This window comes from Eretmochelys imbricata, chromosome 3 (genome assembly GCF_965152235.1).
Source record: "Eretmochelys imbricata isolate rEreImb1 chromosome 3, rEreImb1.hap1, whole genome shotgun sequence".
Taxonomy (NCBI): Eukaryota; Metazoa; Chordata; order Testudines; family Cheloniidae; genus Eretmochelys; species Eretmochelys imbricata.
Window position 1 is genome coordinate 132235159 of NC_135574.1, and position 25859 is coordinate 132261017.

Sequence of the window (25859 nt, forward strand, 5' to 3'; positions counted from 1 at the left end):
ATAGGTTTCTGCATAGAGCAAAATCCATGAAGACCTTCAGAGTCCTAAAATTTGACTTCCCTGGAACAACCAGCTGTCCTGCGTCAAATTCTTATTTCTTTCCAATGCAAAGACATTTATATCTTACTGAATATTTAGCAGCTGTCTTAGTTTCAAAACACAAGGCAAGCAAAATGCAAACCTGTCAATTACTTCATTCTTTGTTGGCTGATTGACTGCAGGTGTGTAGTGGGTTTTTTCTTCAGGAAAATAATAACCTTGAAATTTAAGATGAGTCAAATCAAGTGAAATTTTTCAGTTCCAACAGACTCCCATCCCCCAACACTAAGTAACAAAACGAGATAATGTATTTCTTTTGCTCCAGCAATCAGATTCTGATCTATGACATCCATGCCATTGCCATCTCCAGATGTAGGCTTTGCTACAAATAGGAGAAGACTGATTATTTCATGGGAACTGAGAGACAGAGAACTGAGATCATTCATACTTAATTGGAAGTTATTCTGGCATTACATGGAATAATCCAATAAACTGAAATTTTAGCATTTACTAAAGGGATTTCTTTTTTCATACTACATAAAATTGAACAGTTTCACAAATGGTGAAGCAATCCAGGGACAATTCAGTAGTTTTTGCAATACATTAGTGCACTAATCTTTCACCTCTGGAGATTGAAGGTCAAATTCTGGTTTAGGTCATAACATAGGGTACAGCACTGGAAGGGACCTCCTGGGTCATCAAGTCCTGTCCCCTACTATCACAAGCAACCCAGTCATAGTCCAATTCATAAATTTATTAAGATCCATTTTTAAAATTCCGTTGTTTGCCCCAACTTCTCCTATTGGAAGGCTGTTCCAAAACCTTACTCTTCCGATGGTTAGAAACCTTCTAAACTCCGATCATCTTCTAGTTTCTAGTCATAAGTTAAAATTAGTTTCTTTTGTTCGTGTCACAAAATCAACATGTATTTTGGGCACAGTTGTTACTCTGCTTAAGGGAGGGCCAAGACTGGATCACTATGAAATATGACAGTCCAGGATAACTGTATTTGAAAGAGGGCAAAAGCTGGGACACAGAGATCATGTGATTTGCCCAGGGTTACACAGTAAGCGAGTGACAGAGCCAGGGAAGGAAGCCAGTAATTCCAGCTCCTACTCCTCTCTCTAACCACCAAATGACTGATTGGAAAAGCTTTGAGGAGCTTTGCATAACTTATGCCTGCACTGTAACTAGCTCAAAGCCATGACTGTTACCTTCTTACAAAGTTTTAAAGATGCTAGCCATATTGTTTTTACAAACTGCTGTCAGTAAAACAGTAAGTTCTACAATGCAGTTGGAAGGCTAAAAGTGGCATTCAACACCCTAGAGTAGGACATATTTTTAAAAATTCTTATGTCATCCATTTATCCTTAGAGGGTTAGCCCCCACTCCAGTGCAACATCCCAGCATGCTCTGCTTACATACTCATGGCATAAGCATGGGAGGCCCACTGGAGAACTGAGAAGATATTCAGAATAGTAAAATGTGCCTCTTTTCCTTTAGGAACCGCAATACAAACTTTTGCCCAAATTTCCTGTCTCAATGTGACAACCAACATGTACTATGCTATTAATATTGCATCAAACAGGTAAGCTTGTTGGAAAATTAAGCCACATGTGTGTGTGTTCAGGTGTCTACTTCATATTGTCCAGTTTTGCAGATTTAAAAATATTTTATATTTGAAATATCAAACGTTGAATGCTGAAAAACCACAAAACAGTACTAACAGTAAAAACGGCATTGTTCTCAACTCTCCATAAGCTAGTAATGCCAGCCTCCATCTCCCATTTGATATATTTTCAAACAAGCACCTTTGGGCTCTCTCATATGCTGCCCCTTCAAGTTTGGGAGGAGCTCTCTGTAAACATCCACAAAACTACTTCATTATTCTGCTTCAAATCCCTTCTTAACACCCTCCTTTGGCAGGATACCTACGAGAAAAACTTGCCTGGGACCACTGCCCAGTACTATCATTTCCTGGTACTCCTCCATTTATCTGTAACCATATGGTGTTTTACGTTATACTTTGATTTTAAGCTCCTTTTTGTTCGGTATCTGTACGGTCCTAGCATAGTTGACTTCTGCTCCATGACTAGGGCTGGTAGGCACTGTGGTACTACAAATAATAAAAAACTTATTAGCTTTCTGGACTCACTGCAAAGCCTACTATTTCCCAAGGCTTTTGGCAAGGGAGGAAAATGATAGATTGGAAGGGGTTTACTAGATGGTGGATATTTATCTATTCATAGAAGTCCGATAAATTAGTTATAAAATGTGACATGATGGACAGACACCTTATGCTTCAATCATATAGTGAACTCCACATAGATGGACTCCTGACTTCAGCAGCGCTCTCTAATCAGGTAAGGGGGTCTGATCCTCCATTAAGATCTGTGCAGACAGTCTCATGTTATGCAGATGTGTGTAATGGTTACCTTTAAATAGCATGAGCCCCTATTGAGATTTTTATAAATCAAATAACTAGCTAAAGGTAAAGGGTGTCTGGGTGTTTAGAACATTCTTCATTAAAAGCTAACATTTATCATCTGTGTGAAGGTTTCAGGGGTAGAGGAGTCCAGTATTCCAAAATTCAGCTTTTAAATTAACTTTTAAAGAGAAATATTCATACAGTTAAAAAAAGGGGAGGAAGAGGCGAGAAAGAAAAGGGAGCTTTTAAAAACAAAAAGGTTACTCAACACAGTGACTAATCCTTCACAAAGAGCATCAAATTTGAGAGGTCTGGGATGAAAGAGAGAGGAAGAGCACAAATTCAATAGAACATCAACACAAAGTATTCGAGAGTTATTCAATGTACCTTGCTGATAACTGTTTCTAAGGACTTGTGTATGCTGTCCTGCAGTTTGGAAAACAGGGTGTGAATAGCAGGGTGCACCAAAGTGATGCACTGTGACTCCCTAACGTGGATGCTGCGGTCCATAGGCGCTGACTTTTGTTTTTGCCGGTGGGTGCTTTTGAAGAGGTGGGTGTGGTTACGGGGGAGAGGTTCTGCCAGTTTTGGGGGGAGGCTATTTTCAGCATATTTATACACTTCTTTCATATTCTAGTTATTGAATGTGTGTCTATTATTGGTATCTTTACTATTTTAATAATTATTAAATTTTTATGAACTACATAATTATATTATCATGAATTACAGTATATTAAAATCATTGCAATTACTTACAAGCTGTCTTTACTAACATCCCAGTTTAAAGAGATTACATCTCACTGCTTTCTGGATAACCGTCAGCAATCTTATTTACCTCTAGTTCCTTGGTATGGTCTTGATGCACGTTAAGGACAGCCACATTATTCAGTTGCATCTGTCCCATTGATGGCTGGAGATCATTGTTAAGTCTTCTGAATGATCATTCCTCAGTTCAGGGTGATATAGGTACAGTGAGAAGGATTCTTATAAATTTGCAGTACTCTGGAAGCATAGTACTTCCAAAGTACTGCAAATGACTCCAAGATCTCTTTCTTGATGGTACCAGCTAATGAAGACCCCATCATTTTGTATGTACAGTTGGGATTACATTTTGCCATGTGCTTTACTTTGCATTTAACACTGAATTTCATCTGCCATTTTTGTTGCCGTCACCCAGTTTTGTGAGATCCCTTTGTAACATTTTGCAGTCAACTTTGGACTTAACTATTTTGAGTAAATTTGTATCATCTGTAAATTTTGCCACCTCACTCTTTATCCCTTTTCCCATATCACTTATGAACATATTGAACAGCTCTGGTTCCAATACAGAAACCTGGGGACATCACTATTTACTTCTTTCCATTCTGAAAATGGACCATTTATTCCTACCCTTTGTTTCCTACCTTTTAACTGGAGGCCCTGGCAATGCTTTCAAGATCTAATGATCCTTAATTTAATTTAATGACAAGCCTTCTGTTATCTTAATCACCCTGCTTCCGTTTAAAACAAACTCCTTGTCCCAAGGGCAGAAACTGTTAGCAGCACAGAACTCACATTCCACACTCAAGCTCCCTCTGGGGCAAGGGCGTGCTCTATGAGCAGACCTCAAGTACAAAACTATGGCTCCTTAGTGCTGAGCACCCTGTATTTTTTTCCCCATGGGTGCTTGAGCCCCAGAGCGCCCACAGAGTCTGCGCCTATGCTGTGGTTGCAAACTAAAAGCTCTTAGTTCACATCAATGTCACCCTCTTCAAAGGTTTAGTTTGAGCCCACACAGGGGAGTTCCAGCACAACACATTGCTATGCACTGCTATTCACACCCCTGAACGCTGCATTGTGGGGTAGTGTAGACAGATCCTAAGTTGCTAACTCTGAGGCGTCAGGCCAATAGATTTATTTAGCTAAGAATATGGTTATTGCCTCAAAAAAGGAGCAGTCTCAAGTTAAATTTAAATAATGTTGTACTGTAACAGATGGTTAGATTTGAGTGAAATACAAGGCCATTCAAATCAAACTGAATGAAGTCTGTTGTAATGATTAATGTCTCCAAAGACATAGTTTTCACAGATAACCACATCAACTAATGCTATAAAAAAAACTAAATGTTTTTATACATCATATATAATGAAGATCTGTCGGCAGAGATTCAGTAGAAACTTTACCAGTTTGCCCAACCTGCTATAATTTCATGTATGTTTTAAGATTCAAGAAGTGATAAATGAAGGCAATGCGGCTTACTAGAATGGGACTACAAAAACACATAGGTTCTATTCCCAGCTCTGCCCCTCGCCTGTTGGGTAACCATAGGCTAGTCATTTCCCCTCTGTTCCTCAATTTCCCTATCTGTAAAATGGGGATAATGATACTGCTCTCCTTTGTAAAGTGCTTTGTGACCTACTGAGGAAATGCACTATGTAAGAGCTAGGTAGTATTATTAAAATAACACTAAAAACAATTTGTGTTACAATATGTAGTGATGAGATAAAAAACTAACATTCATTAACCTTATTTTCAGCACAACGCTGAGGCAATTTATAACTGTCCAATTAGTGATCATTTTACAATAGTAACATGATAATTAGAGAACATTTTTTCTAAATTTCAGAAGGAAAATATTTGTATATGGAAAATGACAATATCTGAAGAATTTAACAATGAGGTAAATACAATGCAAGTGACAATAATATGAATTTACGAATATTAACCTGTACTGGAAGAAAGACTCCATCACACATGGTAGGTATTAATCACGGGCCTGTGTAGCACTAAGCATCCTCAACAGTCTTGAAAGTTTAGGGTATCACAGCACCTTGCAGCATCAGGCCTTTGTTTTACACATCAGTTTAATCCTGGCCACTTCATAGCTTGTACGTCAGCTCTACTAATCTCCAAAAAATTAGGTCTAGTGATTGTTTTCCAGTAGAAGCCTCAATTCAATATAAAAAAGGCTTATGCCACTAACCTCATTTAATTTAAGGGGTAAGGTCAAAGTCAAACTATAACGAGAACAGTGATACCTCAATGTTTTATACCCTGCAGCCTGTATTAGTACACATTTGTAATAGCTGTAAGTCAAATAATTTAAGATGTTGAGCACACAGAATGCCTGAACTCCACCTGTCTTGACTGAGATTGCATCAGCTCTGATAATCAGTGTTAACTGATCTAACTGCCTTCATTTTCTTCCAGCTCATCCATGCAAAATAAGCAGTATATTCCATGCTTTATTTAGAGGGTTCTCACTGTTTAGATATAAAATACATTCAAAAGGGTATTCTTTATTTTTATTTTTTTAATTAAGATATTTTTATTAAGGGGTGTACTCTGACCTCTAGACCACAGGGCTGGAAACCAAAAATTCAAGTTTTAATCCTGGCTTTAAAACTAAAACCCTATGTAGCCTTGGACAAGCCAATTTAATTAACTGCATCAAATTAGTCACCTATAAAAGCAGGATGATAATATACATCTATTCCACATGGTGTTATGAGGAATAATGTTTGTAAAACTCCTTGAAGTTGGAAAGTGCAATATAAGTTTAAATATAGGAAAATTTGAGTTCTTTCCCAAAGAATGATACACATGAATAATTCTGAATAAAAGCTTTGGTAGATCAATTTAAAAATTTGACTTACTTCTAGTCTTTGAACAACGTCTCTGATGTCATCGGAACAATTATCAAATGCAGACAGAAGAATACATTCTCCTCTTTCATAAAAGATTTTGATACTCATTAATCCTGATGTCCATCCAATAACATCTCTGCAGGAGCAGTTAAACACAACGTTTTTGGACTCCTTTTCAATCAACATAATAAATTCATTGGAAACTCCAAGGAGACATTCAATGTCTGCAGACTGGCCAAAGTCCCGTGCTATCACATTCCACATAATTGCTCCAACACTAAATAAATGAGCATCCTTTCTTGGTTTCACTTTCTCCTTTTTCTTTGCACCTAGAGTAATAAAACTGAACTTCACTGAAGTATCCACTGTAGCTGTAGTAACAAAATTTTCTGCCAGATCTTTCAAGTATTCTTGTCGTGTCCTGGTGGCCATGGCTCGAAATTTTTCTGACTTGTGTGCTGCATTTTCAGCATTAATAACTTTGGCTAAAAGGAAGTCCCTAAAGACCGCTGATTTTGGGAAAGTTACTCCTTTGGGGATTGGTGGACCAAATGGAGGTACATCTTTTGATCTTGAAACTCCAACACTAGAAATAAAAAAGAACAAAATGGTTAACTGCACCAGCAAAACCTCATTACAGGACTATGAACTATATAACCCATCGACACAGGTGAGTTTCAATGTAAAATTTGAGACAGATGAAATTTTAGAAATTAGGAAGCTGTGTATCTGAAACGTACAGGAAACCTACTATATTGGCACACATCTAAAGATCAAATAAAATGGGTATAAACAAAATTGACTGGACAATCTTATAAAAAACAAAGCCATTTATGATTTTAATTATATGAATTAATAAAAAGTCACAAAGTCCAGGATTTAGCAAGCTGCAGCATTTCAAGAAGGCCTGTTTATAAAGTGTCTGTTTCTTCTTCCTTTCAATGGGATAAATACAAAATGCATCCTACGGGTATTGTTATTGAGGAGGATCCTTAATTTGAAGGAGCTTTAAAGTTGAATTTTCTTAAGGCAAATATGTCTTATTTATTTTTCCACTCAGTTGCTCCATCTCTGACAAACTGAACCAACTTCTTTCTGAGGGCAAAATTCTCCCCCACCCCCAAGCCCCTACTACACCCATATCATTCCATTGACTTTGATACAATTGATACAGATACAACCCCTGCCCTAACTGTGGAACTAGAAGAAACAGATTGCCCTAGAAACTATACACATTACCTCTTCTATCACAGTAAGAATACATATGTGCAGGACCTAGATCAATATTGACATTAACTTTATTTAAAATTTCTCAGAGCTAAAACAAAACTAAGAAGAGTAACCAGGTTGTCATTAGCCGATAAGACTCTCAACTTTGAAAATACACAAAATGTAATACTTAAGATATATTTGACAGCAGTACATCATCAGAATTTCAAAAAGGTTCATTTAGTAGGTCATGATCATTAGCGGTTTACGTTCAGAGAGTTTTTTTTTTTTTTATCTACTTCACAGCAATGCCTTAAAATGAAAGAATATCTAATCTGACTGTTTTCAGTCCTCAGCCAGCTCAGAAGCTGAAAGAAAGAGAAAATGAGACATGTGCCTGGCACATGTCTATGATGGGAGTACTCATGGGTTTTTTTGTTTTTGTTTTTTGATGGGAGGGGGATTCCCTAGCCCAAGTGATGGAATTTTAAGACACTTGAAACTCTCATTTTAGAGTGTGACAGTGAGATTTTGGGGAGATATTTTGAAACAAAAAAGGTTTTCATTAACATGTAAGTCACAGGCAAAACTGACATTTATCTGAAAGGATCTCAAAGTACCCTGCAAACTATATAAAGGGACCACTTAAACAAACCATGATTGAAATACTGTCAAGTTTGGGATCACATTCTGTAGATATTCAGCTAAATACATTGCCAGTGATTTATATTTGTATTAATAATCTTCTAAAATGACTTCGCTCTACCCTAAAAAGAAAGATAATAAAAAACTAAAATTATTTCCATTGCTATAGCTTCAAGTCTTATTTTTAAAACCCGACTGCCCTTTATATGCCCACAAATAAGCTAAACAAATATCTACACATTTTCAATTGTGCCTAAAAAACTGTACCTACAATTACATATGGACACAACCAAAGCTCTCTAAACTTAAACCACTAATGATAATGATCTACTACATGAACCTTTCTGAAATGCTAACTGCTGTGTACTGCTGTCAAATATCTTAAGTTTTACATTCTATGTGTCTTTAAAAATGAAACCCTAAAACACAAGAGAAATGTAGAAAACACACAGACAACTTCTTTGGGAAATACAAGATTGCTAGAAAAAGATGCTTTATTAGAATCAAAATAGCAAACATAAAAAATAATAAGTATCTACTCACCTATAGCATACATTTTCAGTGCAAGGATTATGCACTTTGACGATGACAAACACATGTTGAAAGTGAGAACGGATATTTTTTGGAGTAAAAGGAAGTGCTCCAGGCTCTTGGAAGACAATGGTAACAATATCATTTCCTATGTGCCTTTTCCTTAGAAGCTACATAAAAGAAATACAATTTTAAAAACAGTTAGTTAAGAAATAATACTTTTTCTTCACATTGGCAAAAACAATGGACAGTTTAATTTTAAAAAGGAAAGAGTCACTTCAGAAAGTGGAGACACTCTTATAAGGCAGTATTATCTATCTATGTGGAGCTGCATGAAACTGGGATGAATGGGAAAGAGGTCTGGGAAAAAAACTGGGCTAAGCTCATAAGTTTATCAGCCTTTCTTTCTGAGTGGATTCCTCTTTTCCTGTGCCAGCCAGTTTTCATCTCCCCTATATTAGCATATTTGTGTAGTAATATGAAATGTGCATAACGTCATCTGACATTTATCACTGTCTAACATTTGTACGTGGTCTGTCCTTTTCTACAGTAAAAGACCTGTGTTCATATCCAAAACACAAGATTGTTTATCTCTTCTCAGGAGACCTTTCTTTTCCCAAATTGTATTTAAACTGAATATTAGATTATGACCCTGAACATTTTTAAAAAAATAGTTTCCTACTAAACTCTCAGCACAAATTCTAGCTATCTTCAGTTTAGCAATGCAGCAGTGAAAACAACTACGAATGTACCAGAGATTCAAATTTACTGATAACCTTATTATAGTAAGTAATTTTTTGTTGTCAATTTATTTATGATAGGGATATATTTTATGATTAATTTTACAGGTAATATCTTTTTTGTTACAGGTAGAAAATCTAATAGCTATGTAGTTGGAAAAATAGTGTCTAGTGAGGGAGAAGACCTCTTCTCAAAAATGATTTTGTTAGCCTTTTGTAGATACAAAATGAAATTATGGATATTATTGTAAGAGTTGTACATCTCTAACTTAATTTTTTTAAAGAGAACTTTTTAAAGAGCTGCTGATGCTGTTATGTAGATAGTGCTAGAACAGCACACGCTGTAGGGTACAGATGTATTATCGGCCAGAAGTCTGCAGAGCTTGCATTGTGGACTAGTGACTCAGATTTTTAAGGCTGCACTAACACTAAAGAGGCAAAATACAACTGAAAACTGTAAGAAAACAAATGTAATCAACATCTACATGATATAGGGCAATGATAGGGTTATTTATCAAGTGTTTAGAATGAAATTATTTTGCTGTTTAGAATAATTACTTTTCTTGGTTAGTTATGTGACAAGCCAATATTGCAACTAACACATAAAATAGGCAAAGTTATCTTATTGTTTACGTATAAATGCCTGTTTATGACTTTCATTGTGCCTCTCAATATGTAGGGCCAGAATCATACAACATGAAATATAACAAGAATGGCTGGAAATGCAATTCAGAAGCACTAACAAAAACATGCTACTTCAAATGCACTAAAAACATCAGTAGCGATGTAAAGAAAAAAAGATTAACCAATGAGCACTTAGAAAGATTTGCCAAATGCTAATTTTTGTTCTAATAAATATAATTTCTTATTTATTAAATGGTAAAGCCACAATAAATGGCTGTCAAGGCAACTCTAAGATGTACATTTACTGCACACAGATTATTTTTGAAATGCATAATAAAGTATTTGATATTGCGTTAGATTTAATCTCAGAAATAACTTAATTTTATTGGTGAACAGTGCATTTAGATTGACACAGTAAAGCATAAGTTCACAGTTAGAGGTTATCACTGCCTTACAGCTTGAAACCTACATAGCAGCTGAATTTGTGTCAGACCTCCCAATTAATAGATATAGCAAGGATATCAATTCATTAGTGTACATATTATTAGTGATCTGTTGGTTCTAGCCAATTATTCTTCCTTGTTAAGTTAGAGTTCATGTCTATTTCTATACCTGTCCACAGGGGTATTTAAATTGAAGTTGAGGAAGCAAAACTTACGTAAGACTGAATTTAGTATATTTTGTCTCCACACATTTTTTTGCTTTTTAAATGTGATAAAATGCTTTTTGGGAGGTGCTGTTTAAACTGCCAATAATCATAGGATACATAAGCAAGAATGGGACACACATCTGCTGAGAGACAAATCTACGAAGTTTTTGAAACCTAGAACCACTGTATTAGCATCAGAGTCCTTTACAGTGAAACGGGTTCTTAAGTTCTATCAATAAACTGATTGACATTTTTAGATACTTAAGCCTTTAGAAAGCTTAAAAATATTAACATGAATTTAAAAGGTGGTCAGCATTCTTAAAACCTTACCAAGTTTGTTGAGATCTGAGTGACTTCCTTGAAATTTTTAAATAAAACCAAATATAACTCTATCATTATAAATGGCTACCATGCACAAGTGATCAGTGAAGTTCAACACAAGGTGAGTGAAGGCAAAACACAGTGATGTATCTGCATACAGGGAATCAGAACGCAAAGAACTTGAAAGGGGAGAGAAGGAAATTGGGCGTGAACTGGAACATGGAGCGAAGAGCTTTAGTAGGATCAGCAAACAGGAAAAGGAGTAATTATTGAATGGAGAAAAAGGAGGGGATAACACTTCCCTGGAAAGCATAAGTAAGGATAGTGGGCTGAAAATGAGAGAGGAATTGAAGGAAACCAGGCTAAGTTAAAATGTTTGTCCCATGCCCTTTTCCAGTTTGTCCCTTTTAACCTATTCTCTTTCCAACTTTCACCTCCTAGCCATTTTTGAGCCTCAGTTTCCTCTTCCTCTCCCATTTCCAGGTCTGCTCAGTTTATTCAATCTGCCTTTCTAACATATTATGAAGATTCTCATGCCAAATGCTGGAGCACACTGCGGATTATCAGTAGGGTACACAGGCCACGCAGGGTTACTTACAGAAAGAAGACACCAGACACTCTCTGAGATCACTCTAGTATCAGGCTAAATTGTTATGGTAAAATGTGAAAATGAACTTAATACAATATGATGGGCAGTCAACAGGAAACCAGTGAAGAAGTTTTATAGAAGACTTGAGACACATAAAAGGGAGTCCAGTAAGGAGAATATGTTAGAAAAGCAGAAGCTGTTAGATTAAAAAGTAGTTACACAAAGATATTAGTTACTGTATTGAATATGATATCTTAACTATAATACTTAACTCTAATTTTCTGATGTATACATAAATCTGGAGGGAAAATATGGGCTATCATGTTAAAATGTAGCACACCTACTGGCTATGTAGAGCCATACATAACCTACCCATTTCTGGGGAATTTCAACCACCTGTTGCAACTGAGAACCAAGATGTTTTTGTGATAGAGTGAAAAATATTCTTCATTCAATTCAATCATGAAAAGTGAAGAGATATCACAAATAAAGAAACCTTCCAACTTATTTTAGTACATTTCTAAAATAAGTAAAGGAGCTTCAAAAAAGCTTGAATTTCAGTATGTGTTACTGTTCAATACAATAAAAACAAATGCCAAACAACATTTCAATCAGACCTGGTTAAACTGAGTTAGGTACATCCATGTGTCTGGTTCTCTCAAAAAGTTTAGCAGTAACTAATTTTATGTAGCAATAAAATGACTTGTTAATCTGACTTCTAGCTTCCATTAATCCAGATAAAAATGAATGTTATGAATTGGTTTGGATTAATCAGGTCTGACTACGTACAGAAGCAGACTCAAAATGTGAGAAGGAGAAACTTGCAAGGGAATGAACTGGAAAGGTACTTTATAAGGGGAAAGTTTAAAGGAGAAAGCCTTGAACTATGATTTGAAGGAGAGGCTAATAATAGGAAAAGGAACTGGGGCCACACCATGGCTGGTCGTCCTCTCTGTCCTAGGGAAGGAGCAGCTGAATTGAGGGTCCCCAGCCTATGTTGCAGCCAAAGTGAAAATTACCTTGCTTTTTGGATCTCCTGCTGGCTCTAAAACTAGAGGGATGTCCTGATCAGTGACCAAGCAGGGCGTAGTTAAGTCCTGGAAGAAGCAACAGACAATTCTGGTGTGGCCTATTTTTGGCTCACCGGTATTTGGAAAGTAACAAAAGCTCACAGCTTGCTCATAAGAGGTCTTGTTTCTAAATGTTGAAGAATGACTTGACACCTTGGCAAGTGACCATAGAAAGTGGGATATGATATTGAGAGGGTAGAGTCATTTCAGTGCCAGAATACACTCCTTATGATGGCACAATAAGTTATTGATTTGGGGTCCTTGGTTGCCTTCAGTATCTATAAAGGAAAGTTGCCGTGCTCTCTAGACTCCCCCCTACTTGGGTACATGGATACAGCGAGCCAAGTCCTGCTGAGAAAGCAGTGTTTATAGACCACAGAGCTTATAAGCCTCTGTCCTGGAGGCATGAGCAACTGCACCTGTAGTCTTGAGCCTTCCAGGCTTATTTTTCTAATCAGATTTCTTCCTAACTTGTGAGACACCACTGTAGATACATTGCACATTTCAATACATATTTCGGTAACTAAACAGCAATAGTGATAAATTAAACATTTATTAATGATCCCTTTTACACATTAAGGCTGGCTAAATGCTTGGTATTTTAGTGTGCTATCACACCTAAGGAAGGTGTCCAAGCTGTGCAAACATTGCTGGGTTCCAGCATCTAAAAAAAATAATGTGATGGGTCTTCAGGTATGCATACTGTTGGAACTTGTGAAACTGCCATATTATTTTGACCTCAAGAAAGCCATGGATCACAATACAATATTGCTGCTAAATACTGAGACTATCAGAAGTACAAAGACTGATGGGTGCTTGCTAAAACACTGTGCAAGGGAGTGTTCGTTGCTGGGGAAAATAATAGAATTAACACTGGAATATTTTGGAAGTAGATCCACAACAGGCATCTATCTAGAAAGGAAGAGACAGAAGGGAATGTCAGGGAAAAGGATGAAGAGAAGGCAAAAGTAGAAATGATAGGATAGCAGCAGGGGTGGCTGAACAACGCAGCAGTGGAGCTGACAAACAGCAAACAACCATGAAAATTACTGGATCAAGGTAAAAGGGTTCCCTATGCTCACAATTGAGGGCAGCTCAAGACAGACAATGACCAAAATAATAATAATAAAATAAACTTCAAGTAAGGCCATATTTACTGTCAGCACCTGTGATCAGCAATGAAAATATTCATTTTAAAAATCAAGCTCATTCAGCATATTATATCTTATTGCATTGCAACCATTCCTATTCATATAAGTCTTTAAGCCATTCACATAAAGATCAATATTCAGAAATATTCTATTATTCCAACATATTTTGCATCTGTGTTTAACTAAGGAGAAAGAGGTCTTTGCAGACAAATATACAAAATTAGCTGATAATCTGAACCTTGGCAATATATCTTTGAAACACTATCTTTCATACAAATTCATCACTTTGATCTCCAGTTTGTTTTAAATATATACAGTATCTCAAGAAAATTTAATGTGATTTTTAAATTAAGCATAAAGCCATGTATATTTGCAAATATGGTAAAATTTAATATAAAAGAGTTTAATCTGACAGTGAACCAAGTAAGACTGGCCTCTGGGCAAAGTGACTCTTATGCAATGTATTCACTAAATGACTACATCACAATAAGAGATGGGCCAAAATTGTCAAGAGGACTGTGGGTGTTGCCAAACACTGGAGATAGTAAGTCAAAACAACAGATTATCTGTTAGCACTGAATTATGAGATCTCTCAACTATTTCGCCATCTGAAAGCAGTGTAGATTTTGAGATTGGCTGATTCTATGATCTAAGATTGGTCTAGAAATTGGTGCTACTATAATGGTAGGAAATATTTTTCCATATTATGAAGACTTTCCACCTATTTTCCAGTTTCCAGATCAGACCTAAAGCAGAGGCGGGCAAGGAGTGGAAGAAACAGATATGAGAGACTATAACTTTGGAAAATTGTTCTAACAATTCATTATCTTTGCCAAGTTTAACATGAGCAGAGAGGACTGACTACTGAAATTTAATAAACAAAATGTGTCCCATTTCAGTTTTCACAGTTAATTCTGCGACAAGAATTTGTACTTTGTAAGTTTCGTCTATTGGTTGATGCCTTGACACATCCCCCGTCCCTCCCACAAGAGCTGATGGCAGGGCAAAATGTGAAAGATGAAGATTCTATTAATATATGTAGCTAAAATAACAGTCTGTGATCTAAGAAATAATCAGGAACCACAAAGTTTTCCAGTAATTTTTCTACATTCCTCCAAAAGAAAAAAGGACAAAATCTTTGTAGCAGGGGAGACCCAAATCATCACTGGAAAAATGATTATATCTTGCATGGCAACTGAGAGGATATTGCAATTAAATACTTTTTGCTTTACTTCTATAAAGATAGAAGTATGTAGAATATGTAAGAGAAGTTATATCTTCAACAGTAATCTGACCTGTGAATAGCTCTACTCTTTATTATTCTTAAGTGTTATTGTTTTGATATACTATACCAAATGTGCTTTTCAACTTATTCATAAAAAATATTTATTCTTAATGATTTCAGTATCTAGTACAGGCAAAGACAGACATAACCTTATTCAAGATTCCACACACTTTGGATGCTGTGTTGTTTTTTTAGCCATCCTTAATGCTCTAAGAGTTTCTGAGCTGTACTATGAACAATGAGCATTTTCAAGACATAAAATAAATTTGTTGAACAGCTTTCTGTCTCTACAAGCAGATGCCTTATAGGTTTTGGTGAGGCATTTATTGTTAAAATAGTACAGTAAGAGAAGGTTTGAAGACTGAAATGAAAAATAAAGATTACTTAGGATCATTTAAAAACCTTATTACATTATTACATATTTTAACCACATGATGGATTTTAGTCCAGTTTTAAGTTTTAGAAAAATGTTTCAATCTCCACAGTTGTCAATACTATTTAATACTGGCATGCAATAGAAGAGTCAGGATAAGTTCCTGAATCATGCAGATAAATTAAAATAACATCTCAGAGTATTTAATGCTTTAATAAGATTTGTGTAAACACTATTCCAAATGATGTTCACAATTTGCATAAACTATTAATATTTTTGTACAGCAGAAATATAATTTCAAGCAAAAACAAAAACTTTTTTCACCCCTAAATTTAAGTCCACATATTACTATAAAAATGTGAGTTAAGAAAACATACCTGTTGCCTATTACTGGGCATGTATGGCAGCATAGTTGATACATGAAACATTAATTCATAATCTTTATAGGTGGTATAGAGGGAATGAGTTCCTGTTGAATCAGCTGAAAATAAATTTCATTATAAAAAGAGGGTCAGTAAAACAGAACTTTCACACTGCTTTTAAGACACCACTCGTTACATATTATGGCTAAAATTTCCTATTTAGATTCCTAACTGTAGGTTAAATGGATTTCAATGGTGCTATGACAGTTTTCACCACCTGAAGATCTGCCCCTAAATCCATATTAAGGCATAAATAGGGCTCGGAGGTCTTGCCAGAAGCTGTCCACATTGAGCTCCTTGCAAGATTGGGGTTTGAGTGATCTAATTTTGAAAACAGTGGCCACTGCAGGTTCTCCCTGTCTTTTGAAAAATCAAGCCACATATTTAGTTACCTAAATATGAAATTAGCTAACTTCCAGCAACAGGTTCAAAATGTATTCCTATTTTTTTGAAAACGTGGTCAAACATTTCATTTTTCAACACACAAACCATGGCCCACGCAGTACTTTCCCCTAAATAATAACAATAATCAGAGATTGTACTTACAAATACTTCACAATTTTAAATTTATAGAACAAACTCCTTAACTGGCACTTGGCTATGCCATATATTAATCTACAGAAAATATTGACAGCATTTTTCTATCTATCATACTTGACAAATGCTGCAATTGAGACTTTAAAAACAAAACAAAACTACATTCTATTTCATGATACATTATGAAAACTCACAATTATAAGTACCGTATATACTCGTTCATTTGCCCATTCATTTGTAAGCCGACCCCCCCCCTCCCCAAGATGGATAAGTAAAAATAGTAAAAACTGTATGACTCTTTCATAAGCCAACCCTATATTTCAGCGGTTGGCAAACTTTGGCTCCCAGCCCACCAGGGTAAGCCGCTGGCGGGTCGGGACCTTTTGTTTACCTGGAGCATTCACAGGCATGGAGCCACTCAGCTCCCAGTGGCCGCGGTTTGCCTTTCCCAGCCAAGTGGCGCCACTTCCTGCAGCTCCCATTGGCTGGGAATGGCAAACCACAGCCACTGGGAGCTGAGGGGCTCTGTGCTTGCAGATGCCCCAAGTAAACAAAACATCCCAACCTGCCAGCAGCTTACCCTTACGGGCTGGGAGCCAAAGTTTGCCAAACCCTGCTATATTTTAAAAGCTGGCGTCACAAGAAACACTCAAAAGTTTTGCTAGAATTATTTCAATGTAATAACAAAAAACCTGTTATAATAACTGAATATGTATTCACTTTCAAAATTACAGTCAATATTTAAAATCAGTAAATGGATATTTAAAACAAGTAACTTAGAACAATATGAGACTTTAAAAAGTCTTAAAATCCTTCAAAGTCTGAATCAGTCTCTGATTCACCAAACAGTTCATTAAACTCTGCTTCAGTCACAGCTGCACCTGCATTGTCATCGTAAATGTCAGCAGCGTCATCTTCAGACTCAGATTCCCTCTCATCATCAGCCTCTGTTGTGTCATCATCAAATATGGCATCATCTTCTGACCCATCAAGTGCATTGCTGATACAGCATTTCCGAAATGATTTTTCTATCATTTCCGAGGGAATGGACACCCACGCACCCTTTATCCACTGGGCGGCCAGACTGATATAGGGCTTCATAAGATTCCCACCTTTTGTCAACTTCTCCATGCCTGAGCACATCCATTCAGACCATAATTTGTGTAGCCTCTCTTTAAAGGGTTTGTTCAGGCAGACATCAAGTGGTTGTAGAACTGAAGTTAAGCCTCCAGGTATTACAACCAAAGTAGTTTTCATATTTTTGGCCACATTTTTCACTTCATCTGTCTTGTGTGCCCTGAACATGTCCCAAATGAGCATAGCAGGTTTCTTGAAAAGCGCTCCTGGTCTCTTATTCCACATTTTTTCCAGCCATTCAATAGTCCCACTTTCATCCATCCATCCATCCCTTTTTGTGTGCACGTACGATGATACCAGCAGGAAATTTCATATTTTTAGGCAAGGTGTTTCTTTTAAAAACAGGAGGGAGCTTTGATCCATTTGCCAAACACGCTAAAACCACTGTAAAATGGATTTTTTCCATGGCCAGTGGTTTTAATTAAAACTGTTTTCCGTTCTGTTGCTTGGGAGATCGAATGTCATCGGTGTCTCATTCATATTTCCTATTTGTGACAGTTCAAATGCATATTCCTTTTGATATTTTATAATAAACCCTTGGAAAGGTTCGATTCTTTTCTTCCAGATCTCTCAGCAGCTTTTGCGCTATCTTTGTTCGCTGATGAAGACAGAGACTATGACTGTTCATGAAGTGAGTACACCAACCCGCTGATGCGACAAACATTGATGGCTTTACTGACTTGTATTTGTTATCTTTTGACATTTGCATAGCATTCAGACAAATTCCAGTTCTAGTGACAATGTACCCATTTTGTAAACATTCAACAACCCAATTATTGAGATATTTCTCCAGCTCAGGAAATGAATCGTACCACACTGGACATTTTTTGTTTCTTGGCATATCTTTTAGTGTTGTTTTATTTTTTCACCATTCTCTTACTTGCTACAGATTGATACAGAATTCACAAACAGTGGCGTAATTATTGTTTGCTTCTGCATATTCAACAACTTTAAGTTTAAACACTGCGTGATAAGCAGACCTTTTTCTTTTGATTTCACCGTTCAATTTAAATACTAGTATGAAAATAGATTATTATTGTAGTCATAGATTTTGTAGGACTTTACATAGGAATGTCACCTGCTTTATCACTGTCAAATTATTATTGTTCTTTATTTTAAAGCAGCCCTGTAGATTAGCATGTCTGTGGGGATAACAGGCTATTTCAATTTTATTAGAGATTCCATTGATTCTGCACATATTTTCATATTGGCTCGAGACTTATGAGGTCCATTGGTAGAAATACATGAAGAGATCAAATTACACAGTAGTGGACTGACACCAGTGCTATAGTACTATCATTCATTGTATTTTTCTGATTGGCTTGTAAGGCATAGCATTTTGTGAAATGCATGAGTCAAATGTCATGCAGATCTGCAGCATTGCTCTTTTAGTATTCCTTCCAAGCCAATCTAGTCCACTAACCAAAGCCTTTGCAACTTTAAAAGGCTGCAGTACTGACATCAATAAGTGGGTCGGCAAACTTTGGCTCCCGGCCTCCCATCTGTTCTGCAGGGTCTGGTGCCACTTTGAGTTGGTGTGTCCTGGTTGGCAGGAAGCTTGTTTCTGATGATGAGCTTGGAGAGTTGTTTGAAGGCCAAAAGAGGGGCTTGGGGAAAAGATTCCTTTCAGGATGTGGTCCCCCATCAAGTATAGGTTGTAATTGTTTGATACCACCCCATGTGGGTTCCAGGGTGGAATGGGAGGTGTCAAATAGGAGCGTGCTGTCAGTATTTTTTGTTTGTTTGTTTTTCTGTATTGAAGCAGGTTCTCTCAGGGAATTAGGATGGCCTGTTCCATAATGCAATCTATTTTGCTGGTGGAGTGTATTTGTTCAGTGAAAAATGTTTAAACCGTTTTAAGGTACGTATCCCAGACTCTCTCTTTGGAGTATATTCCGTGGTATCTGAATGCCTGGCTCGTGGGTTACAGATTTCTTCATGCATCTGGGGTGGTTGCTGGATCTGTGGAGCTAAGTGTGGTGATCTATGGGTGTGACAGTCTACATCATTATATTCACCTCTTTTATAAGACTATGATAAATTTTGTACAAAAGTATGCTTTGGTGAGGTGACATTTGAAAACTCACAATGTGCTCATAATTGTCCTGGTAAAATGTGTGTATCAACATCGTATGTAAAGTTATAAGTTTCTATGTATAACATTGCTGTATCATGTTCCAGAATTAGAAAGGCAGGTCCAAACCCGTTCTTCAGAGACAAAGACACACTGGCACCGTTACAAGAGAATTGGACTTGACATAACCCACAGCCATCTTGTGCAGTTAGCCACCATAAGCTGGAAGTGAGGACACCATGTAGCAAGAAAGAATCTGGCCTTGGCTTGGCAGACAGAACAAAAACAATAGCTGCAGCGTTACTAACAAGGATAGATACAGTGAAATAACAGATTCATGAAAATGAAAGGGAGTGTGGATAGGTGACCTTGGTCTGGGCACCTGTGTCTTTAAATTTCTTGCTGAAGTTACTTTGCTGGAAAGTAGAATAATGAATTATTATTTGCTGTTTCTAGGGAAACTGTTAGCCTATTAGGGGCCATTATGAGTTACATGCTTTGTTTGAAGAAACCTATAAAGAGTTTAGTGAGAGCACACTTTGGAGAAGTTTAGATTTTTTTTTTTTTATGAGCAAGCAGACACAGACATCAGACACAGACATCAATCTTCCCAGCAACTAGGAGGAAGGCTGGGCACTGGAGAACTGCTGCTGCCACTTGACACCACCTCTGACTCTGGGTAACTATATCTATTTGGAGTGATCTAGACTATTGCTATTTTTGATGTGTGCTTTGTATTCAATAAAAACAAGGATTTCTGCGTGGAAGCATTCGTGTGTACCAATTATTTATCAGAAAGAAGTGCTGCTGTGTCCCCCACTGATTTATTTCCTGGAAAACGGAGACTAGTTACCATAGTTCAAATAACCCTGGGTAACAGCACTCCCAGACAGGTATAAACAAAGTCAAGTGAGCTATTTCTTAGTTAAATGACCATTGTCTGACAGGGGGAAGGTGTGAACAAGAAATTTGCATTTCATCACAAGGAATGGTCAAACATGTCCACGAGAAACTGTTTGTCACCATGACTCAGCAAAGATGTTTCCAGCACAAGAAACTGAATTATAAAAAGAGGGGAGAAAAAGTGTTTGACCTCACTCTCCTCCTCCATCTCTGCTCATGACATCAACGACTCTCAAAGAACTGAAGTTGGGCACAGGAATGGGGTGGAGGGAGTCCTGGCTGGGAGGTTTTTCAGCCAGTACTAACGGCTGTAAGCTAACGGAGAGAAATCTTTCTGGTTTTAAGTTTAAGTTTACTTAGCTTGTTACATTAGGCATTTAGCTTGCAATTTATCTTTTATTTCTTTTGTAATCAGACCTTTATGCCTCATTGATTGTAGTCACTTAAAATCTCTCTTTTCTTTCTGTAGTCAATAAACTTGTTTCACTGTTTTATCTAATAAGTGTGTGTGGAAACTCCATTTGGGATAATAAAGTTGATGTATATCATTTTCCATTGATGAGATGACAGACTTTATATGAGCTTGCATTGTTCAAAAAGGTGCTGGGCAATGCAACACACACATTTCTGTGGGGAAGTCTGGGACTAGAGAATCTGCTGGTGTTCTTCTGCAGTGCAATTCATGAGTGGCTAACTAGCAGGACTCAATACTGTGCAGCTGGAAGCAAGTTACAGGCTGGAAGCTGTGTATTAACTGGCCAGGAGTGGCTGTACACCAGTAAAGCAGTGTGAAAGGTATCCCAGGGTGGAGAACTGACGGGAGACTGCTATTCAGCAGTCCAGATTGTACTCTGGGAAATGTCACAATGGGTTTCTTGCACATAGTGGACTGTAGGATTTCATTGTGGAAGCTGATAGTGGTGTTCAGGAAATTGATGCTGGTATAGGAGTGTTCTAGAATGAGTTTGATGGATGGATGGTGGTTGTTGACATTGTGGTGGAAATCTGAGGGAGTTTAGGTCATCTGTCCATAAAATGAAAAACAATATGCCTCAGGTATATCAGTTCTGTATTGCATTTTTCCAGAAAGTTCTTCCTCAAAGTGGACCAGGAAGACATTGGCATATTGGGGAGCCATCCTAGTAATCACAACTGTTCCCAAGGTTTGGACAGTATTTGTTGTTGAATATTACGCTATTATGAATACAGATGAAATGGATGAGTTTGGCGATGCATTTGGGATGCATATCTGAGCATCCATTGTCTTGTAGATAATTGAGGTAGGCAGTGATTCCATCACAGTGAGGGATGTTGTGTATTGAGAGGTGATATCCACGGTAGCAAAGATGGTGTTCTGAGGGAGTTTGTTGATGTTGCATAGTTTCTGGAGGAAGTCGGTTGCATCTTGGAGGAAATTTCCCCCTTGTTCAGTGATTGGTTTGAGGATGGTTTTTTGATACTCCTTCAGTAAGAGTCCCTGGCCAAATCATAGAATCATAGAATATCAGGGTTGGAAGGGACCCCTGAAGGTCATCTAGTCCAACCCCCTGCTCGAAGCAGGACCAATTCCCAGATATGATGGGTCTGCCTGGGTTCCCTTGTCTGTGTATCTTGGGAAGCATACAGAAGGTCCTTGCAGTGGGTATGTGGGGGATGAGGAAGTAGAGTTGCTCTTGGAGTTGTTTAGGGAAGAATTTAAGGTTATCCTTAAATTTCTCTGTGAATTGTGGTATAAGGTCTTTATTCAGTTCTTTATAATAGGTCGTGTCAGAGATATGTCGGTTGGCTTCATTGATGTAGCCATCAGAGTCAAGGACTACGATGGCACCCAATTTGTTTGACAGCTATTTGGTGGTTGAATTTCAGGGATCGTACAACTGTCCTTTCAGCAGTGGAGAGATTGTGGTGGATGTGTTATTTGTTAAGGATTTCACTGTCAATTTTTTTTCCTGAGGCAATCAATGTAATGCAGGGGTGAAAGTAATATTAATCTCTTACCAGTACGGAGGCTGGCTCCGGGCCCCAGAAAGGGGTGGGGCTTTGGATGGAAGGGGCGGAGATGGAGGTCAGCATCCCCCACCAGCCCATCTGCACTGCCTGGCCCACACCGCCAAGGGCTCCGGCGGCAATTTAAAAGGGCCTGGGGCTCTGGCTGCTGCTGGTAGGGGTGGCAGTGGCTGGGAGCCCCAGGATCTTTTAAATTGCCAGCCCGGGGTCAGCTGCCCCTTTTGCACCCCCACATTCGTGGCCCTGTCGGTAGGGCCCCTACCGGCAGGTCTTCTGCTGGAGAGTGGGCTGGGGGTGGGAGGCAAAAGGGGTAGTGATGTTAAAGTGACGGCAGCACTTTAACATCTGCTGCATGCTGGACGGTACCGGCTTCATACTAGTATGCTGTACTAGCCCATACCGGCCGACTTTCACCCCTGATATAATGATCAAATATGCAGTTTTGTTCACTGGTGGGTGACCAGTCGGATGATTCTTTTTGCTTATGACTGTCAGTAGAAATATGGTAGTTGTGGGTGGTGGTGTCTTTCTTGTGAAATAATTCTTTGACGCAGTCAGCAAAAGAATTCTTCTACTTCTTCACATTAGTATGGTATCAGGTTCTGTGGTAGGGCAAAATTTCAGTCCAGATGGAGAAACCAAACAAAAGGAGGCAGCCCTGCTCAGTCAGGCGGGCGACAGAGGAGGAAAGACGTACACTGCCAGCTCCTGGCAGTAGAGCCAGAACACCTGGACTACGCTCCAGGTGACTCACTGATGGCAAAGACTGCCAGGGAAGCCAAGCCACTGCCTGCTGAGGAGGCTGCTACCTGCTCTATGTCTCAGCCCAGAGGGAAGTAAGGTCTATAGACTGCTTGTTTGTTCTGCCTCACCCAGGGGCCATAGACTGATTGACGTTTTGCCCAGCCCAGGGGCTAATTCACCAAGTGCCACTGCTGCCCCAGCCAGGAGACTGCAGAACTCTAGACTGTTTGCCCTACCCAGTGGCTGCAGCCTGCTTGCTGCTATCCCCAAGTACTACTGCTTGCCTCAGCCAGGAGGTGGCAGGGTTCTAGACTGTTTGTTTGCTCTGCCCAGGGGCTGCAGTCTGACTGCTGCTAAGTACTATTGCCTGCCCCAGCCAGGAGGCTGCAGGGCTTCAGGCAGTTTGTTGCGTCTGCCCTGAGACCACAGACTAGTTATTTACGTGACCCCATCAGGGGCCGAGACCAACTTGGTAGAAATCAGCCACTTAACAGGGAAACCCGTCCACAGGGTGATGGGGTGTACCAACCCTGCACTAGGCCAATAGAGGCACCCCAGCTCGACATGCAGGGCTCCCATCACAGAGAGAGGAGAAAACACAGAAAAGCGTCTTCATCCAAACAATGGCAGCAACAAAAGCAAGACCCCCAGTTCCCTTCAGTGAGATATGAACTTCAACACTAGAGCAATTTCTTCCACCTTCACTTCCTTTCAAGGAATATAAGGAAATAAAATGTAAAAAGCTTTGTTACTGACACTTTAAGGTTACATAATTAAAAGTAATGAAAAATTCAAGATGTGAAAAAGAAAGTTCCAAGAACATTGTTAATGTGACTCTGTTGCACATAGTATTTTCAGTATTGTTTTTCTGTGTAAGCATGTAGCCTATGATATTACTATTTATGTTATAAAACACATCATGAAACATACAGGGTATGCAATGTGGCAGAATTAGAAATGTTGCCTTAATTTTTTCCATTTTCTGGTTTTGATATTTCAAATTGTACGATCTTTATGTTGCATTGATGTATATTTTTGCATTTAATATATGCTGCAGATCTGCATGGAATGGTCCAGATACATCCAGTTACACTCATCAGAATAATGTGTATGATAAAAACCGGTAGACAGTGAAAACTGTGAAACAGATAGATTGAAGGATAAATAATCCTCCAGTGAAAAGGTCACATTAATTCATCAACTTCTGAGGAATGGAAGAAAGGAATCAGTTTAATTAGTTACAGCACTATAAAAATGAAAATGTAAAACATCAACAGCAAATATTATGGTACCATTATGCCTGGTACAGGAAGTACAGTAACTCCTCACTTAAAAAGAAAAGGAGTACTTGTGGCACCTTAGAGACTAACAAATTTATTTGAGCATAAGCTTTCGTGACCTACAGCTCACGAAAGCTTATGCTCTAATAAATTTGTTAGTCTCTAAGGTGCCACAAATACTCCTTTTCTTTTTGCGAATACAGACTAACACGGCTGCTACTCTGAAACTCCTCACTTAAAGTTGTCCTGGTTAACATTGTTTCGTTGTTACGTTGCTGATCAATTAGGGAACATACTCTTTTAAAGTGGAGCAATGCTCCCTTATAACGTTGTTCAGCAGCCGCCTGCTTTGTCTGGTGCTTGCAGGAAGAGCAACCCTAATAGACAAAAAGGCAGACCATCATAGAGCATTTTAAACTCTCAGTCTGTAGAATATGGAAAGATTAGTTTATTCTAACTGTAAGCTTGGCACTCCTGTGACATTCACTATGGTTTTCAGCAAAAAAGAATTATATGGTTACACAAATAGACAACGGTCTACTGAAGCCAGAATTATATATTCACCATAAAACCAGAGACAACTTTTGTCAGTCATCTTGATTTCACTCCCTTTCAGACAGCAACATAATATATGATAGCATATTTTCTGCACTATCGTCTTCAACAACATACAGCAGTTAGTAGCATACCTGAATTATGTTACTAAACTCCGCGGGGCAAAATGTATCAGCTGTTTGCTTTCACAGCAAATCATGGTAAGTGTGCACTGAGAAAATTGCAGGCACTAAATTTGATGACATCGTATCAGCATATATTTTGATATGTAGACTGTGCCTGATGATTTTCAGTCACACTCTCCTTGTGGAACATCCAAAAGATCATTTGGTCATTTTTTCCCTAATGTGTGTACTGATCCCAGAAAATTTAAGCCAGATCTAAGTATTGTTAACCAGTATATATATTATGTTATATGTTATGTTGTATGTATATGTTGTATGTTAACGTCAAACGAGAGAAATGGATAATATTTTTCACTGAAACAGAATGTACTAAACATGCCATTATCAAGAACAGATTTGTATTAACATTATCCTGGCAAATCCCAAAGGAATGTGGCGTCCTTGCAAATCTAGCAGTAACAATAGTATTATTTCAAAAAAGATACACTATGCTAATGAAAAATGCTCCAGTTATGTCATCTATAGTATATTGGTAAATTCCAATATCTGTTTGCAGGCCATGCCAACTTCAACAGTCAGGTTGGCTGAAAGTTAACACTTGGTAGATTATAGCAGAAATAAGTAAACCTAAGCAGTATGAAGCATTAAATAAACGTAAGCAGTAGAGAGATCTACTCTGCATTTCACCAAATCACGTGAATCTCATGTTAAAACGATATCAAAACCAGTTCAAACAAAAAGAGATGAGTTCTGTTGACCATACCCATCTTGACTAACTCAAATTGAGGTGTTCAT

General features: G+C 38.0%; 1 protein-coding gene across 2 annotated transcripts in view; it reads right to left on the reverse strand.

Annotated features, from left to right (window-relative positions):
• Positions 1 to 25859, reverse strand: part of SIPA1L2 (signal induced proliferation associated 1 like 2) — a 134722-nt gene that overhangs the window by 81478 nt on the left and 27385 nt on the right. For both annotated transcript variants that reach the window (XM_077811836.1, XM_077811835.1), the window contains exons 5-7: positions 15658 to 15761; positions 8491 to 8648; positions 6103 to 6679 (exon numbers count right to left, since the gene is read on the reverse strand). In XM_077811836.1, coding sequence (XP_077667962.1) covers positions 6103 to 6679; positions 8491 to 8648; positions 15658 to 15761 — 839 coding nt within the window. The remainder of the gene's footprint in view (positions 1 to 6102; positions 6680 to 8490; positions 8649 to 15657; positions 15762 to 25859) is intronic.